Below are 17,575 nucleotides of genomic sequence, written 5' to 3' on the forward strand. Positions count from 1 at the left end.
CTCCGATTGCGAACCTGAGCATATGCTTGTGCTTCTCGTTCATCGGTATGTGTAAGTAGGCATCCTTGAGGTCTATCGTGACCATGAAGTCTCCGACCTGCAATTGCGGCAGCATCTCCTGTAGGGAGGTCATTTTGAACTTTTGTGTTCTTATGAATTTGTTGAGGAACCTTAGGTCTAGGATGGGTCTCATCTGGTCGTCGACCTTTGGTACTAGGAAGTACGTTGAGTATATTCCCTTGTTCCTTTCCCTGAAGGGAACTCTTTCTATGGCCTTTTTTTGTAGAAGTTCTTGCACTTCTTCCTGAAGCCTCGCCAGCTGTTCTCTTGCTGGTGGCTTCCCCCTTGGCTTTCTGTTTGTTGGCTTTCTTTCCAACTCCAAGCAGTATCCGAACTGGATGATGTTTAGGATCCATTTGTCTGATGTTATTTCTCTCAATTCTTGGAGATAGAACTTCAATCTTCCTCCCACTGGTGTCATGTGGTCGTAGGTCTCTAGATTGTCCTGACCCCTTCGTACGTGGTGCCCCCTGGGATCTTTTCTGTGGTTGGGCACCCGGAGGTGTCTGAAGTCACTTTGAGGTGGGCTGCTGCCCCCCTCTTCTATTCTGGCCACGGCCATTTCTCCCTCGAAAGGACTGACCCCTTGGCTGGTATTGCCAGGACTGCTTCTGGTGACCTTGCTGAGCCTGCGAGTCTGCCTGGTGCGTCTGTTGGAAGGCCTGGTGCGATGTACCTGGCTGGTTTCCACCTCTCCCGCCGGGCCTCCGGGCCGGGGTGCCTCTTCTGTTGCCTCTTAACTGCAATGCCCCCATGGATCTTGCCGTCTCGTTATCTTTTTTGAGTTGGCATAGTTTGTCGTCAACTGTTGCTCCGAAAAGTGTTTCGCCGTTGAACGGTGTGTTCAGGATACTGTGTTGTACCTCGGGTTTGAACCCTGAGATCCTGAGCCAGGCGTGTCTCCTTTCCGTGACACCCATCATCATGAGCCTGCTGGCGGTGTCTGCTCCGTCCAGGGCCGTCTTAAGGCAAGAATTTGCCGCGTTTTTCCATTCTTCGATCAATTTTTCGGCCTTCTGCCTGGCATCCTAGGGTAGGTCCTTCACCAACTGCCCCAGCCCCTCCATGATCTGGTACATGTGCCGGTTTAACAGGGCATTGGAATTAGCCATTCGCCAGTGGGTCGCGGCATTCCGCTCGCTCCTTCTCCCCACCAGATCCATCCTCTTGCTCTCCTTATCCGGTGGTGGGCCCGAGGTAGTGGATACGCTCGCCCTCTTCCTAGCTGTGGCAGTGATAATGGAGTCAGCGGAGACCTCGCCTCGAATGTAGGCCGGGTCCTTCGAGGAGTGTTTGTATTTTTTCTCTGTTCTGGGAGTTACCGCCTTGCATGTTGCGGGCTCTTTGAACGCTTCCTTTCCCTGAGCCAAGACGCTGTCGAGCATTGGAAGGAACTGGCTTCTTGTTTGTGTTGGGAGCAATGTCTCTAGCAGGAAGTCTGCTTTCTGCTTTTCTTCGTCGAGCTTTAACTTGAATGCAGTTGCGGCCGATTGTATCGCCGAGTTGTATGCCCCGATGTCGTCCGGCGGCGAGGGTCTCGAGGGGTATGAGTCGACCGCCTCTTCCGGGCTCTCGGTGTCGACGTCTAGGTAATCCTCCTCGTGTGGGCCAGAGGTGGCCGACTCGGCGTCCAACCTACTGCCCTCTTCGTCCTCAAAGCTGTAATCCTCGTAGGGATTCTCATCAGCTTCCCGGTCGTCGACCATTTCGTCGCTAGGCACATGGTAGTCGACGTGTTCCTCTTCCTCCTCGACCAGATCTAGCACGGCGTGCTTGGTCTTGTGTGGAATCGTGAAGGCACTCATCTCGGCGGCGACCTCCTTTCTCCGCTGCAAGAGGCTTGCCATCTCGGCTTCTAGCCGACGTCTTTTCCTTTCCACCTCGGCCGCGTTTTCGGCTTCGGAACGTTCGGCCCCTCTCTTCGTCGTCTGGTTCGGCGGCGAGACTTTCGACGTCGACGGCTTGGACGTCGAACTGGCTTTCGGGTCCTTGGACGGTGCCGAGGCTTTAGGGTCTTTCTCCCTCAACGTCGATCGGTCCCTTTCGGCGACGATCTTCGACGCTTTCTGCTGGTCAACAGCTTTCGGCGCCAGGGACTCCTTCTCCGAGGATCCGCTGGGCCTGCTTGTGGTCGCGGACGGCAGATGTCGCTGCGTCAGCGCCTTCGGGCTCTTGGCCTCGTACTTTCGAGACGCAGAGTCTCTCGTGTTCTTGTGGGACGTCGAGTCTCCTACCTTATCAGGCGTCTTCTTGTAATCGGTCTCTACGACCGTGTAGCTGTCGTCTTCGGCGGCAGCGTTGTCCTCCTCCGAGGACGGCGTGTGCTACCCTCTGTCTCTTCCTCACACGAAGGGTCTTCTGGGCGAAGACGGCGCAGGCGTTGCAGTCCTCGCTTCTGTGTTCTACCGGTAGGCAAAGGTTGCAAACCGGGTGCTGGTCCTTCTGCGCGTACTTGTGTCTGCAGTTCGGGCAGAACTTGAACGGCGTGTTGTCCATCCTCGTGCGTTCAGGCCTCCCTGACCGCGTGGACGTCGATCGTCGAAGTTCTTGAGGTTTTCACCTTCTTTTCTCCTCGTCAATGTTCTGCGAGGTCTTCTTTAGTCTTCTTCTTCCAAAATCTCCTCCAACTTCCACTCTTTTCAGTACTTTCTCCAAAAATGTCTGGAGCCCAACGGGAACGATCCAGACCCGACCGCGGAAAAAAGAATCTGAAGATGGCGCCCAAGAGTGGGAGCTTCCGCAGGAAGCATGCCGACGTCAACGGAAATGCACCCGAGGAGGTGTGACGCCGACGCCCACAAGGGCTACAAAAAAAAAAAAAAAAAAAGAAAAGACTACGAATCCGGACCCAACCGCAAGACCGTGGAATATGCACAGCATAGTGAATCCAGAAAGATTCACGCTGCAAAACTACTTTTTTCGACGTCGATCTAAGAACTCGAAAGGGACAGGCACCGAACGATACAATACCGACGCTGTGAAGTCCTTTTGGCCTTAGGAATAGAAAGAGTACAAGTTTTATAACTGGAGTCGAGATTAGACATCCAAACCCAATGGCGGAAAAAAACAATCTGAGGATGGAGAGGATGCCCATGCGCACTGTAGTCCAGGGGAGGAGCCATCTATCTCGTGATACTTCGAAGACTCTTCTAGGACAACGATGTGCAATCATCCGGACCCAACACTAGGCGGCGATCTATGCACAGATATGAATTCAGCAGCCCTCATGCCTCGAACACTGTATTTATTTCTGCGCCTAAGAACACCTTTAGGAGTTCTGGCTCTGGTGAAGATTTTTCCCAGTGTATGGAAAAACCCAGCTGAACTAGTGTCTCTATTACCTGTTGTATTTGCTGTTTGCAGAGACTGTATGAGTTTGCTCTTACTAACCAATCGTCCAAGTAGGGTTAAGCATGAAACCCTTGCCTTCTGAGATGTGCTGCTACTTCTACTAGGCCCTTTGTGAACACTTTTGGTGCAGATTTTAGACCGAAAGCGAGTACTTTGAATTGGTAGTGTTTTTTTGAAAACCACAAATCTTAACAGTCTCTTGTGTTTTTTGTTCATACGGATGTGTAAGTATGCATCCTTTAGGTCTATGGCGATCATGTAATCTCCTTGCAAATGTAGGTATCACCTCTTGCAGTGTAGTCATTTTGACTCTTTGTATCATTATAAATTTGTTTAGAAACCGGAGGTCTAATATTGGACGTAATGTTTAGTCTACCTTTGGAATTAGGAAGTATGCAGAATATACTCCGTTCTTTTCCTTTTGTGGTACGTGCTCTATTGCATGTTTCCCCGGAAGTTCCTGCACCCCTTTGACTAGCTGAGTTAATTCTGCTTTTGAATGTATCTTATTTTTTGGTCTCCTGTTTGGAAGTTGTTTTTTTAGTTCTATGCAGTAGCCGTACTGTATTATGTTTAAAATCCATTTATCGGACATTATTTCCTTCCAACTTATTAGGAAATTTCTTAGTCTGCCTCCTACTGGTTTGGTATACTGGACAAACTAATCTGACAGGTTTTTGTTTTTGCATAGGTTGCTTTTCTGTGTGTTCACTCACTGATGTTCTTCGCGAGTGCACCTTCTTTTGAATGCAGTCACTTAGTAGTGCTCTGTTGAACACCTCTTTGTGGCTGTCCTCTGCCACGGCAAAACCCTCAAAAGGATTGCCTTCCTTGTTGATATCGCCAGATCTGCGGCTATACCCGCTGCGGTCACAGGCTTGTTTCTTGGTATATTTGTTGGTAAGTTTGATGAGGTAGCAAGTTGTTGGGTACCTCTACCCGCTGGTCTCCTTGAGGGGTGCCTCTACGCATGCCTCTGAATTGTAGAGTGCCCATGGACCTAGCTATCTCGTTGTCCTTTAATTGATTTTGTCGTAAACCACACTTCCAAACAGTTGTTCCCCATTGAACGCGGAGTTAATGATATTACTTTGCAATTCTGGGTTGAAGCATGATTTTCTCAGTCATGCGTTCCTCCGATCCTTGATACCAATAATCATTTGTCCGCTTGACGTTTCTGCAGCATCTAGGGCTGATTTTAAGCATGTGTTAGCAATGTTTTACCCTCTTCTACCAAGTGGTTAGCTCTTCTTTGAAATTGATCAGGTAGATTTTTTTAACAATTCTTTTACCTCCTCCCAATGTTAAGCATGTCTGTTCAACAATGCGTTGGAATTAGCTATGCGCCATTGGTTTGCTGCAGTTCTTTCTACTTTCCTCCCTACCAGGTCCATCCTCTTGCTTTCTTTGTGCGGAGGTGGACCCACTGTTGCCAGTACATTTGCTCTTTTTCTTGCTGTGGAAGTAATAGAGTCAGGTGGTACAAGCCCTTTGATGTATATAAGGTCTTTAGAGGAGTGCTTATATTTCTTTTCTGTCCTTGGCATGATAGCCTTGCATGTTGCAGGCTATATGAAACCCTCTTTTCCCTGATACAATACACTTGGCAACATTAGAAGGAATTTATTTCTTAATTGTGTTGGCATTAAAGTCTCTAATAAAAAACATGATTGTGTTTTTTCTTTCTTTAGCTTCACTCCATATGTTTCTGCTGCTATCTTTATCACCTGATTATACATGTCAATGTCACCTGGAAGTGATAGCTTTGAAGGATAGGTTTCCAAAGCCTCCTCAGGTGATTCGGCGTCAAGATCTTGATTTTGGAGGTCTCGAGCCGCAGAGATTGCCGATTCTGCATACGTTTGTTTGTCGTCTTCTCCGAAGAAGAACTCTTCCTCCTCTTCGAGCGGCTCAGTTTTTGTCAGAGGCATTAATTCCTCTACGACCTTTTTGACTTATGGTGTTTTGGGCGGTATCTTCAATAGTTTCAAGCTTTCGTCAAAATCTTATTAACGTTGTAAAATATTTGCAATTTCTGCTTCGACTCTTCCTTTTATTCTCCATCTCAACTGCGTGTGTTTCGGTGTTGAGATTTTTGGCTTTTCTCTTTGTGCTGGGTGACGCCGAACCGGCCGTCGAAGCTGGTTTGGACCTCTCCTTTTTCGACGCAGGGCATCCTTTTCCAGACTATCTTTTGACATCTTTGGCTTTGAGGATTTTTGCTGTTAGGAAGTCCTTATCCAAGGTTCCTACGGTGTGTTTTTGTTGGGATGCAACTGCAGTCGCCGAGTGCTTAGACACCGAGGTTCTCTTTGTAAGTCTTGAGTCTGTTTTTCGAGACTCTTCTAGTTTTTTTGAGGTAGACGACTCTTACCTCCTTCAAAGTCTTCTTCTCGACCTCCACGACTAACATCTCTGTCCTCGTCACCTTCTGGCCCTTCTGCCACGTCGTCATCCTCCTCTTCACTGGAGAGGACCAGGTCTCAGAGAGATGGCTTTGGTCCTAGGCCTTGCATGTTGTAGTTGGCTATTCGTTAGTCTCTCTCTCACCGTCCACGTCTTCAGGGTGAAGTCGGAGCATGCGTTACAGTCCTCGCTTCGGTGATCCAGCAGTAGGCAAAGGTTGCAGACTGAAAGCTGATCCTTTCGAGCGTATTTGTGGTGACAATTCTTGCAAAACTTGAACAGTGTCTTGTCACATTTGATCGTCGAAGACTCAGTTTTTCACCTTTTGTCGACTCCGGTCGTTAGGATTGAAATCTTGAAAGTCAAAACGGTGTACCGCAGTTCTTCTGAACTTTTCCCCTTATTTCCATTGATTCTTCTCTCTAGTCGTGGGAGCTCTTTCTGTATCGATCCAGACCCAACGGTGGAAAAAAGAATCTGAAGATGGCGACCAAAGGTGGGAGCTTCCGGAGGAAGCCTGTCGACATCACAAGAGAACACCAAATGGTGGTATGCAGACGCCCACCAACCAAAAAGAAAAAAGGAAAAATACTACAATTTCGGACCCAACCACAAGTGGGGGTCAGGACCACTGGGGACCAGTTGCTGGATGTGCATTGGTTCAGGCCCCTGGGAGCAGGAGGCTCTTGACCCAGGGGTGCAGAAACATGTCTGGTGGTGGCAGCCTAGGCAGGCACACAGCCTGGACACCATTGGTAGGTAATTTTCCAGGGGGCATCTCCAAGATGCCCTCTGTGTGCATTTTTCATTAAATCCCACACTGGCATCAGTGTGGGTTTAATGTGCTGAGATACCAAACTTCTCAGTTTTCAGTGAGGCCATTATGGTGCTGTGGAGTTCGTAATGACAAACTCCCAGTACCATATACTCTTAATGGCAGCACTGCACTTACAGTGCCCAGGAATGGACCTGGGTACTGTAGGGGTACAGGGCTCATGCACCTTTACCCTCACCATTGGTATAGTGCACCCAGCTAGAGGGGGTACTGATCTATGCCAGGGCAGTGGGTTGTAGGAATGGCACACAGGAATGTGTGCTATGTTGACTCTTCACTTTGTTCTGCACCAAAACACGCAGCCTGCAAAGGCAGTGTGAGTGTAAAGGTACAGGGCCTCTAATGGTGGCACAGTAAGTGCTGCAGCCCTTAAGAGGTCTTCCCTGGTCACAGTGCCTGAGGCACCTGTGGTACCATTTACCAGGGGCTGACCTGTGGCCAGAGATGCCAATTGGGTAAAGTTTTGGGAAAGAACACAGGCCCTGGGAACCTGATTGGGAGGGACCCGGGGCACATCAAGTCAAAGCGCATCAGTAGTCTGGCAAAAAGCTTCTCACATTGAGACATTAAGAGATTAAAGGAGCAAATCCGCATTCCTTGAAGACACACTTAAGGTACTTGCAAAGTACCAAAGGAAGCAACCGGTGTTCAGCAATTAAAAGAAAACCCAGTGGAGCCTAACACCCACTCACTAACATGTTAATTCGTTTTTTAAAGTCTGTTCAGTATGTATGCTTGTAGACAACATGTAGTAAATAACACTTATCAAAAGTTAAGTGAAAATGAAAATGCTGCCACATGACCCATGTGCAATGGAAGAGAAATTATGAAAATAGGGAAAAGAAAATAAAGGAAGGAAGCGTGAAAAGAACAAAAGATGAATGAAAACATGCATGGAAGGCTGAAATGCTTAAAAAGTTTTTTTTAAAAGGTGGATTGAAAATGGAAGGATCAACTCTTGCAGGCGGAGGAGGACCAGTGCGCTTGCTTTGCTCTGGTCATTACGAGTATGGTTCAATCTTCTGATGCCCCCTTGAAAGTAGCCACAAAAGAACAGTGGAAGCACACAAGAGAATGCACATGCTTTCCTGACCCGTTCAATGGGATGCAAGCAAAGAGGACTATATGTGAATACATCAAGAATGTCTAAATACTCAACAAAATACAAACACATTAGGACCTACCAAAACACTTGCTGAGGTTTGTCTGCTTATCGATGAAAACTTTGGCGGATACAACATTGCCAAATGGCATAAACATTTGCAGAATGTCCTGGTCTCCAAACTCCTGGGGCAGATGATAGATGAACAGATTGGCTCCCTCTGGACCTTTAAAACAGTTAATTAAAAACAGATCTGAGACAAGACTATCACAAGCAAAGCACTTCAAGAGGTTCATTGCTCTACTCCCTCATCTGCACTACAGGAGATCTTTTCCAATATATCAAGAGTGCAGCTCGGACTCCCATTTTGGTTGAGTTTGGAGACATGAGTGACCTTGCACTATATGCTTAACTCAGTCAGTGGATAACAGTTTTCCTAACCTGGTTTACAGCTTTGGAAGCACCATGAACAACATCCGAACAAAGGATATGCCAGACTATTAGCATCTCCCTCCCCTTTAGCACAATAGCACCCTTAAAAGAAAGCAAACAATCCCTGCACCCAGAGAATTTACATGTGGAGGCCACTAACCTGATCATTAGACTGTTACTATTATAACCTTCCCTCTTCTGTGCTTGTCATCCTGCGCATTTTCCCTACCCCCAAATAGTCTTAATCTTCGAAAAAGGGCATCCTCACCAGCCTCTGTGTCCTCTCCACGTCTCTGGCTGTAGAGTGTAGGGAATCGCGTGTTCCACCTACCTTCCTTCTGGCTCCCTGCTGCTGCCCCGAGACCTTGGTGTGAGAGCAAGCTCTGATTATATAGTGAGGGTAGCGCAGCAGCAGCATACTGCTGAATGCCAGAGTAGGCCTGGGAAAGTGCCTCCATGGTACTGCCTGTGCCATTGGAGAGGCCGCTGTTACCAAGCCCACCATTTAGGGCAGCCATTCCTGTAGAAATAAAGCACGAATATTGGAACACTCACATTATCTGTGTACACAGCACGAGTAAACAAAACGCACCTGAAATTAATGAGGTACAGCAGGCATGGAGGGTCTGGGTTGGATTTTCGGGTTTAAAGCATTAGATATAATTCACATTGAATAAATGTAAAGAGTACACAGCCTTGGTTTAATCAGATCCTACCATGGCTATGACTCTCGCTGGCCATCAAGACATGCCATCTTTGCCCCACGGCATCAGCACATATCTAATACAGACTGTGCCCCACACAGTTTGTACACTTTGGTTAAATAACGTGTCACAAGAAAGGGCAACAGTGGAAGGGAAGAACAACAATGTTTGAGGGTTCCGGAGCGAGAAAGCCAGGGACAACGTATGTACTTGTGGGACACTGCAAATAAAAGTCAACGATAATGCAGGAATATAAATACAAAAGTAATTAGAAAAATGAAGGGGAATTAAAGATTTACGGGTAGGAGTTGGAACACTCGCCACGGAAAGATAATATACAGGAGGAACAAATTGCACTGAAAATAGAACGTTCTATTCATGGGACAGGAAGGCGCTTGTCTAACTTCCTTCCTTTCTACATGTGCTTTTGCCCAGGCATGCATCTGTAGTCACTGTGTTATCTATTCTGCTCACTGCTGTACCTGCTAAGGAGCCCATGTTGAGGCCACCAGTGGCTCCGGCCAGCGACTGTAGGGCTCCAAGTGATGCCATGTGGTTCGCAGAACTACTGCTACTGGAGCTGGGGTTGGAACCTGCAGGGTAAGAAATGTAACATTTATTCTATCCATTCAACCAGTACTTGTGTGAACCCTCTGCACATGGAGCGACAGACCTGAACTCTCTCTGCCGGTGTGTGCTTGACATCAATTACTCTAGCATGTTCACATCCCCCAACACCCGCCAATCACCAAACACACTGCTGCAAACCAAGAACCCCATACAGATGTCTACAGTTTCTGGTTCACACTTACTAAAACCTATTGTGAGGCACATTCCTGGGTCATGGGGCAACTAGTTGTCACATGTCAGTATCTGATGTGGGGGACTGCATTTCACTAATGGTGCCTCTAAGAGCCACAACATTACAGCAAAAACAAAATAACTCCATTTGTATGTTTTTACCAAATAGTTATCTCAAACGGTTCCTTAGGCACACATTTAAAGTCACAACCGAATCCAAAAGCCAAAGTGGAGCAGAACAAGAATCTGGATCTCGCTTCCACCATTCATCAGAAAAATCACCTCAACGCTCCTCTTCAACAAGCATTTGCAAGGCAATAGGTCTCGCATTAGGAAAGTTTGAGCTACTGGTATTGTAAATGAAATTTTTTATTTATGTGTTGATTTTGAAAATAGCGAAATTAATAGCTTTGTCATTTACAATGCCAATAGTTTTAACTTTCACAAATGTGACACCTATAGCATTTGTAATGTAATGTGTTGTATTTACGTGACTTTTGATGTATTGATTTTACAAATAACAATGGCTTTTATTTTTTTTAAATAATTAATACCTAAATAAAAGCTTTTGTAATTTATAATGGCAATAGCTTAAACTTTTGTAAATAACTTTTGTGAAGAATATGTTTAGTGTATTTTATTGTGACGAAAATCCAAGAACAGAAGTGAAATATTAACATCTTTCGTAACATTTGTAATAAAGCTTGAAACATTGAGAGAACATATTTGAACCAATTGTTGTTGAATGGTTGCACAGACTCGGATTGCAAATGTTCCCCTACTTTGAGAAGCGAGATCCTCAGAGACCAGCACTAGGTGTGCCACAGAGCCCGTGTCAGAGTGACTGCGCACACACCGCCTGCTTGCGGGTCACGGGGCACTGTTCTGCCCTTTAAATTGAGTGTATTAGAAGTTAATAGTTCATTACATTTTAAGAGCCTCTTAATGTTCCGTTTGGTGACCGGCATATTCCAGCGCCTTATTGAGTCGAGAGCCTGCCTCAGGGCACACTAGGGCCGGAGACACGGGCAGAAAGGGATAGAGTGGGAAGAAGAACAATTGTTACTTACCTGTAAACAGGTGGTTCTCCAGTATTGGTGTCTTTCATAGATTCACATGCTTGAATATTCCCAGTCGTTGAAGTGGGAGTCCCACGGTAAATAAAATAGCAATAATGCTAAATATAATAATATATATAATATATATATGTACATATAATACATGATAAAGAATAGAAAACATAATAAAAATCTCAAAAAACTATTCCTACATAGGAATGCATGGTAAAGAGAAAAAACTACTTGTAACACAGTGTCATTATGTTAGTCCAAATTACAGCCAATCAGGCGTCAGCACCCTCTAGAACCTTCTCCTCAGAAGCTCAAGACCTCAGATTTTCGTAGCACAAGTAACAACGAGCGCATGAGGAGAAGAGAGCCTCTGAGAGGAGGAGGGTGAGTCGCATGGGAATCTATGAAAGACACCAATACTGGAGAACCACCTGTTTACAGGTAACTAACAATTGTTCTTCTCCAGTATTAGGGGTGTCTTTCATAGATTCACATGCTTGAATAGAATAGAAAGCAGTAACCTTCGAGAACTGAGATTGCTAGGCAATTATATGGAAGAAAACCAAGACAGTACCAGAATAATACAGTCATGTTACACATCATAGCAATCACAGTAAAAACATCAAGGAGGGGGGAACAGAGGCTTACCTTATTGAAACAGATGGCGAAGCACTGCCTGTCCCACAGCGGTATCCGCTTCATTGATGGCCTCCAAACAGTAATGCTTGGTGAAAGTGTGCCTGCTGGACCATGTTGCTGCACAGCAAATCTGATTAAGAGGCACACCAGCAAACAAGGCGGTGAATGAAGACATCGCCCTCGTAGAATGAGCCCTCACTGAAGACTGCAATGGTTTACCAACTTGTTGGTGGCAGAAGGCAATGGCGGAGGAAAGCCATCGAGCAATAGTTGGCTTGGAAACTGGATGTCCCTTACACAAACGGCCGTAGGCGATGAACAGCTGATCGGACTTGCGGAAGGAGGCAGTTCTGGCAATGTAAAATTTAAGGCATCGTTTGATGTCCAAAGAATGCAAGCGCTGCTCCGCCGGAGACTTTGGGTCCGGAAAGAAAGTTCTTAGGAACACAGGCTCATTCAAATGAAAGTCTGTCGGTACTTTAGGTAGGAAAGAGGGGTTGGTGCGGAGCGCCACTCAGTTAGGCCTGAACTGAAGGTAAGGAGGCTTGATAGAGAAAGCGTGCAGGTCGCTAACGCGACGAGATGAGGTCAAAGCCAAAAGAAGCGCAACATTCCAGGTGAGGAATTTGATATCTGTTTTATGAATAGGTTCAAATGGCGACTTCATAAGTTGGGATAGTACAACATTGAGGTGCCAAGATGGAGGAGGGCGCCAAACAGGTGGGAACTTGCGGAAAAGTCCTTTGAAGAATTGTCGTATGATTCTGGACGAGCAGAGGGAAGAAGAGCCATCATGTCTGAAGCGAGATATAGCAGCTAAGAAAACTCTCAGGGTAGAATGAGAGAGTCCTTTCTGAGCAAGGCTTAGGAAGAATGGAAGAAGCTGCTCTGGAGTGGAATGAATGGGATGGACATTGGCTGAGACACACCAATGGCAGAATCTCTTCCACTTGAGTTTATAAGTCTTGATGGTAGACGGAGCCCTAGCTTGAGCCAGGATGTCTCTGCATTGCTGAGATAAGATCAAATCTGCGAATTCAAGGTACTCAGGTTCCATGCCCACAATTGCAGCGTGGAGGGGTCCGGATGTCCCACTAGGCCTCTGTCCATTGACAGTAGGTCTGGACGAGGGCGCAGAAGAATGGGCTCGCATTGGGACAACAGAAGCAGTTCTGAAAACCATGCCTGCCTTGGCCAACGAGGTGCGATCAACAGGATGTGGCAAGGCTGTCTCCGCATCTTCCACAGCACCCGCGGTATTAATGGAATCAGCGGAAAGGCGTAAGCGAATAGATCGCACCAGTCTATCAAAAGGGCAGTCCCGCACGACCCGGGGTGGGGATGCCAACTTGCATAAGACGGGCATTTCCGATTCTCCGGTGTTGCAAAGAGGTCTAGATCTGGGTGACCCCACTGGTGAAAGACCAGATCTAGAGTCGGCTGGTGCAGTTCCCATTCGTGCGTTGAGGAAGAGGACCTGCTCAGAGAGTCCGCCAAAATGTTGGGACACGCCCGGAAGGTGGACGGCTGTCAAGGTGATCCGGTCTGGAGAGCCCAATCCCGGATCGACTGGGCCAAGTGAGACAGATGAGGAGACTTGGTTCCCCCCTGTTTGTTCACGTAGTACATAGTGGTGGTATGGTCCGTTTGGATCAGCACTGACTCCCCGTGAACTACCGGGAGGAATGACTTGAGCGCTAGGAAGATCGCCATCAACTCCAGCCTGTTGATATGACATTTGCCCTTGATGGATAGGCCCTGGAGATGAGCGCCCCACCCCTCCAGGGAGGCGTCTGTCGTCAGCGTGAGATCTGGTGCGTGAACGAGAAAGGACATTCTAATTTCCAGATTTGTAGGTTGTGCCCACCAAAGCAAGCTCTTTCTCATGCGGGTTGTCACTGCGACAAGGTCGTTGAAGGACCCAGAGGCCTGACGCCACTGTAAGTCCAGTTCTTCCTGAATGGGACGGGCGCGCAACCTGCAATTTGGGATCAGTGCGATGCAAGACGAAGCCATTCCCAAGAACGACTTTAACGTCCGAACATAAACGGACTGTTTTCTTCAAATGAGGGAGACCAGACAAAGGATTTTGTGACGTTGCTCGTTGGAGACGAATGCTTTGGAGAGCTTCGTATCTAGGATCGCTCCCAGGAAGGATCTGGTCTGCAGAGGTGCAAACTGACTGTTCGACGTTGATGGTTAACCCCAGGGACTGAAACACTTGCTGGCAAAGGCGAGTGTCCTGATGTAGCTGATGGTGGGATTGAGACTTTAGAAGGCAATCGTCCAAATATGGAAAGATTTGAACGCTTTGGAGACGCAGTTGAGCCACCACAGGAGCCAGTACCTTCGTGAACACACGAGGAGCTGATCGCAGCCCGAAGGGTAGAACTTTGAACTGAAAGTGCATTGGTCCCACCTTGAAACGCAGGTACTGGCGATGTTGTTGGATAATAGGGACATGAAAGTATGCGTCCTGAAGGTCTATGGTGGTCATGTAATCCTCGCTGGATAGAAGACAAAGGATTTCCTGTAACGTCAGCATGCGGAACGATTGGGACTTTAGGAACTGGTTGAGAGCCCTCAGATCCAGAATGGGTCGCCAATCCCCGGTGTTTTTGAGTATGAGGAAGAATCGAGAGTAAAACCCCTCTCCTCTTTGATGTTTCGGGACCAGTTCGACTGCACCTTTTAACACAAGAAGACGAACCTGATGGAAAAGCTCCTCGAGGTGTGGAGGAGGCGGGCCACAAGGAGGTGTACAGGAGGAATCTCTGAACTCTAGGGTATGACCCCGTCGTACAATGTCCAACACCCAGCGGTCCGAGGTGATCAAGGACCACTGAGAATAAAACCGATTCGACCTCCAACATTTTGATGGGAAAAGTCATTGGCGTTTAGAGTTGGATCCCCGGTAAGAGGACTTTCCTCTGTAAGGCCTGGAGGACTGCTGGCGAGATTGCTGAGTGGGCGTGTAACGTTGGCGGCTCTGATTGTATCAGCGGTATTGCTGCCCACCTCGAACGTTAAAAGAAGTGCCGCGTCCGCGCGCACCTCAAAAGGACTGCTTCCGAAATTATAACGTGCCCAAAGACTTTGTTGTGTCGGTGTCCTCCTTAATGCAGGGCCTCATCAATAGGGGATCCGAATAGTGACTCCCCATCATAGGGCATGTCTAGTATTCTGGATTGGACTTCCTGCCGGAAGGATGTGGACTTTAGCCAACCTTGTCGTCGGAGTGCAGCCGCACTTGCAAGCGGACGGAATCCTGTGTTAGCCACATCGACTGCACAGTCAATCATTTCTTCTGACGTTCTCTGTCCATCTCGAAGGATCTGTAGAGCGTCAGCTTTGGAAGCATCAGGTGTGAGTTCTATGAGATCTGAAATGTCTGACCACATTGGTCTGTCATAGCGTCCCAAGATGGCTAAGGCATTGGCTGCCCGGACAGATGTGGAAGCCATTTTTGAGAACTTGCGGCCAATAGCATCCAGACGTCGACCCTCTCTATCCGGAGGGGCTGTGATAGGAGCCGCTGGGTTCCGGGCTCGACGCTGTGCGGCCTGAGTCACTACAGAGTCCGGTTTGGGGTGAGAAAGCAGGCAAGCTGGAGACCCAATCAGGGCCATGTACATTTTCTCAAGGCGCAGTATTTGTGCAGGCAAGGAGTTTGTAGCAGTCATGAGCTTAATTCCTTCCTTCCAAACCAAATCGATGATGGGAATCGTGTGGGTTTGTTTATGAGGTTTGTCTTTAAAATCATAAAGAAAACAGTCCTCCTCACGTTGTGATCTTGGTAATTTAAAGAGCAGAGCTGCTTAATCCATTAAAAGATGGAAACTGGCGATATCCACAGGAGGTTAATCTCCAGAGTTTCCTGGGTGAGGTGAGGGCGTCTGTGCCCGATAATCATCCCAGTCCACCATATCCGGGTCACCTGCCTCCGCCAAATTGTCTGGGACTTCTCCGTCCTCACGCTCCGGGACCGCCTCATCATCCGCATCCTGTGGATAAACTGTGGTATGGATCCTAACAGACGTCTGGACCTGAGACAAAGTTGCAGGTGGTAACACAGGCAGCCGAGAAGGTGGAGGTTATGCCACGGTAGCCGGACATGGTGCCGGTGTACTCTGCGGCGTAGCTGGGAAACGGCGGTTATAATCATCCAGCATATGTTGGAGATTTGAGATCAGAGTTAAAGGAATGGTAGCCATAGGGACTTGGACCAGCTGTTCCTCAGATTCAGACTGTTGGTCACCGTCACCTTCTTCTGAATCCAAGTCTTGACACTTAATATAAGTCAGATGGACTTTGTGCCGCTCCAAAGGTATCCCCTTCTTGTTCTGAGTCAGTGTCAGGCTCAGATGTAGTGGCAAACATTGGAGAAGGTGGTTGCAGCTCTGGATCAGAGCTGGTGACACGGAACCTTGTCGCGCCGATGAGAAGATTCTGAAGTCTTCAAAGGCACTAACGGCAACGAGGCAAAGGAAGTTGGTGCCGTCGTCGACGGTGCCGTCATCGATAACGCCGACGATACTGGTTTGCTAGTCGACGAAGATACTTTTTGGAGAAATCAGTCGACGGTATGGCCGTCGACGGAATAGTCGACGGGCCACTGTCGACGGTCGATCAGCTGTAGACGAGGCCGTCGACGAAGCAATCGACGGAACGGTCGTTGGCGCCAGTGTAGCCTCCGTAGACGGAGTCTTCATTGACGAGGCTTTGGTAGACGTTGTCTTCGTCAACGAGTTCTTAGTCGACTGAGTCGTCGTCGAGGACTTCTTGAAGACTTTCGTCGACGAGGATTCTTTCTTCTTCGTCGATGAGGAAATGGGAATCATCGACAGAACTGGTTTGGAAGGCAAGGCAACCCTCGTTGACGTGGATGCTGTCGACGAGACCGTCATCGACGAAGAAAAAGCTGATGTGGTAGTCAGCGTCGTCGTCGAGGATGTAGCAAATGCTGTTCTCGTCGGAGCGCTCGTCGACGCACCCGTCAACGGCGGAACTTTAAGAGGCGTGGAAACACCTCGAGAGGCAGCAGAAGACGCCTGAGAGCCAGGTCTAAAGGTGGTAGGGGTGGCTGAAGATGCCACAGAAGCTAGAGGCAAGGCCAACTTCATCTTTTTTGAGGAAAGGAGATGGAACATCCTGTAAACTACCACGCTAAGATGCTGCTGAAGAAAGTCCAGAATGAAAACTTTCTGCGTCTGACAGGGCTGAATCCTTGTCTTTTAGACGTTGAAGCCAAAGGAGAAGGCGGCCTTCCATGTCCTTCAGAGTCTTTGTAGAAAAAGTTCTACAGAACTTGCAGCTGCTAGCCTCATGATCAGGGTATAAACAGTATATACACTTCTGATGGGGGTCCTTTTCAAAAAGGCGCAGCTTCCCACAAGAAGAGCAGAATCCGGTGTAAATATTTAATTTCACAGCCTCCTTTTTCTTCATTAACACATGACAGCACCTCTGAATACACGTGGTTCAGGATGTGCGAAGTACAAAAACCTATGTTATTAATATTGCTCCATCTATAAAAACAAACTGGCTCGCATATAGTGTACAGATGACAACCAACTTGCCTCTTAATTCACCAATGTCATTGTCATCAGAACTGCAGAGCAGGAATATTTCCAATTCCAGGTTTAAAACTATCACAATTGATAATTTGATATGCTGTGATGAAACATGCGTGTTAAAGCAGAACACTTGTTTCTAGAAGATGTTGCTGCATGATTTGAGAGCCAGCGCGAGTTCTCAGAGCCAGGCCAGGCGGACCCTTGGCCTGGCTCCCACGGTTAATGTGTTGGCTCGGCCACCTCTTATCCACATGTTCTGAAAGCCTCAAACGAGACAGAAACATGCCACCTCTTTAAATGCTCACAGAGCAGCAACAGGTGCCATTGAGTCATGTCAAATGGCCGCCTAGCTAATCTTGTCGGGGGCTTCAAGGCGCTCCCTATAGGCGAACGCAGTGATGCGATTTGGTTCTCTTTTCGCACAGTGCTCTAACATAATTAGTCTACAGTGTTGTAGGAGAGTAGGGTCTGCAATCCTATGATCACCCAGATTTTTGTTGCTTTTGTTTCACTGGTTTACAACTTTCTCTGGCTGTGGGCCTGCCAATCAGACCCACAGCCTAGCTGTTCTCTCACTAAATTGACATGTGTACCCTAGG

The 17,575-nt window shown here is 47.6% G+C and overlaps 1 protein-coding gene across 8 annotated transcripts in view; it reads right to left on the reverse strand.

Annotated features, from left to right (window-relative positions):
* The window catches only part of CELF1 (CUGBP Elav-like family member 1), a 288,215-nt gene that overhangs the window by 69,456 nt on the left and 201,184 nt on the right, over nucleotides 1-17,575 (reverse strand). For 4 of the 8 annotated variants that reach the window (XM_086959737.1, XM_086959739.1, XM_086959740.1 and 1 more), the window contains 3 exons: nucleotides 9,373-9,483; nucleotides 8,518-8,706; nucleotides 7,837-7,980 (listed from right to left, as the gene is read on the reverse strand). In XM_086959737.1, the coding sequence (XP_086815863.1) occupies nucleotides 7,837-7,980; nucleotides 8,518-8,706; nucleotides 9,373-9,483 (444 nt within the window). Of the gene's footprint in view, nucleotides 1-7,836; nucleotides 7,981-8,454; nucleotides 8,707-9,372; nucleotides 9,484-17,575 lie in introns of all 8 variants that reach the window. The other 4 variants (XM_086959734.1, XM_086959735.1, XM_086959738.1 and 1 more) reach the window with 1 other exon arrangement.

This window comes from Lissotriton vulgaris, chromosome 2_2 (genome assembly GCF_964263255.1).
Source record: "Lissotriton vulgaris chromosome 2_2, aLisVul1.2, whole genome shotgun sequence".
In the NCBI taxonomy this organism is placed as follows: Eukaryota; Metazoa; Chordata; class Amphibia; order Caudata; family Salamandridae; genus Lissotriton; species Lissotriton vulgaris.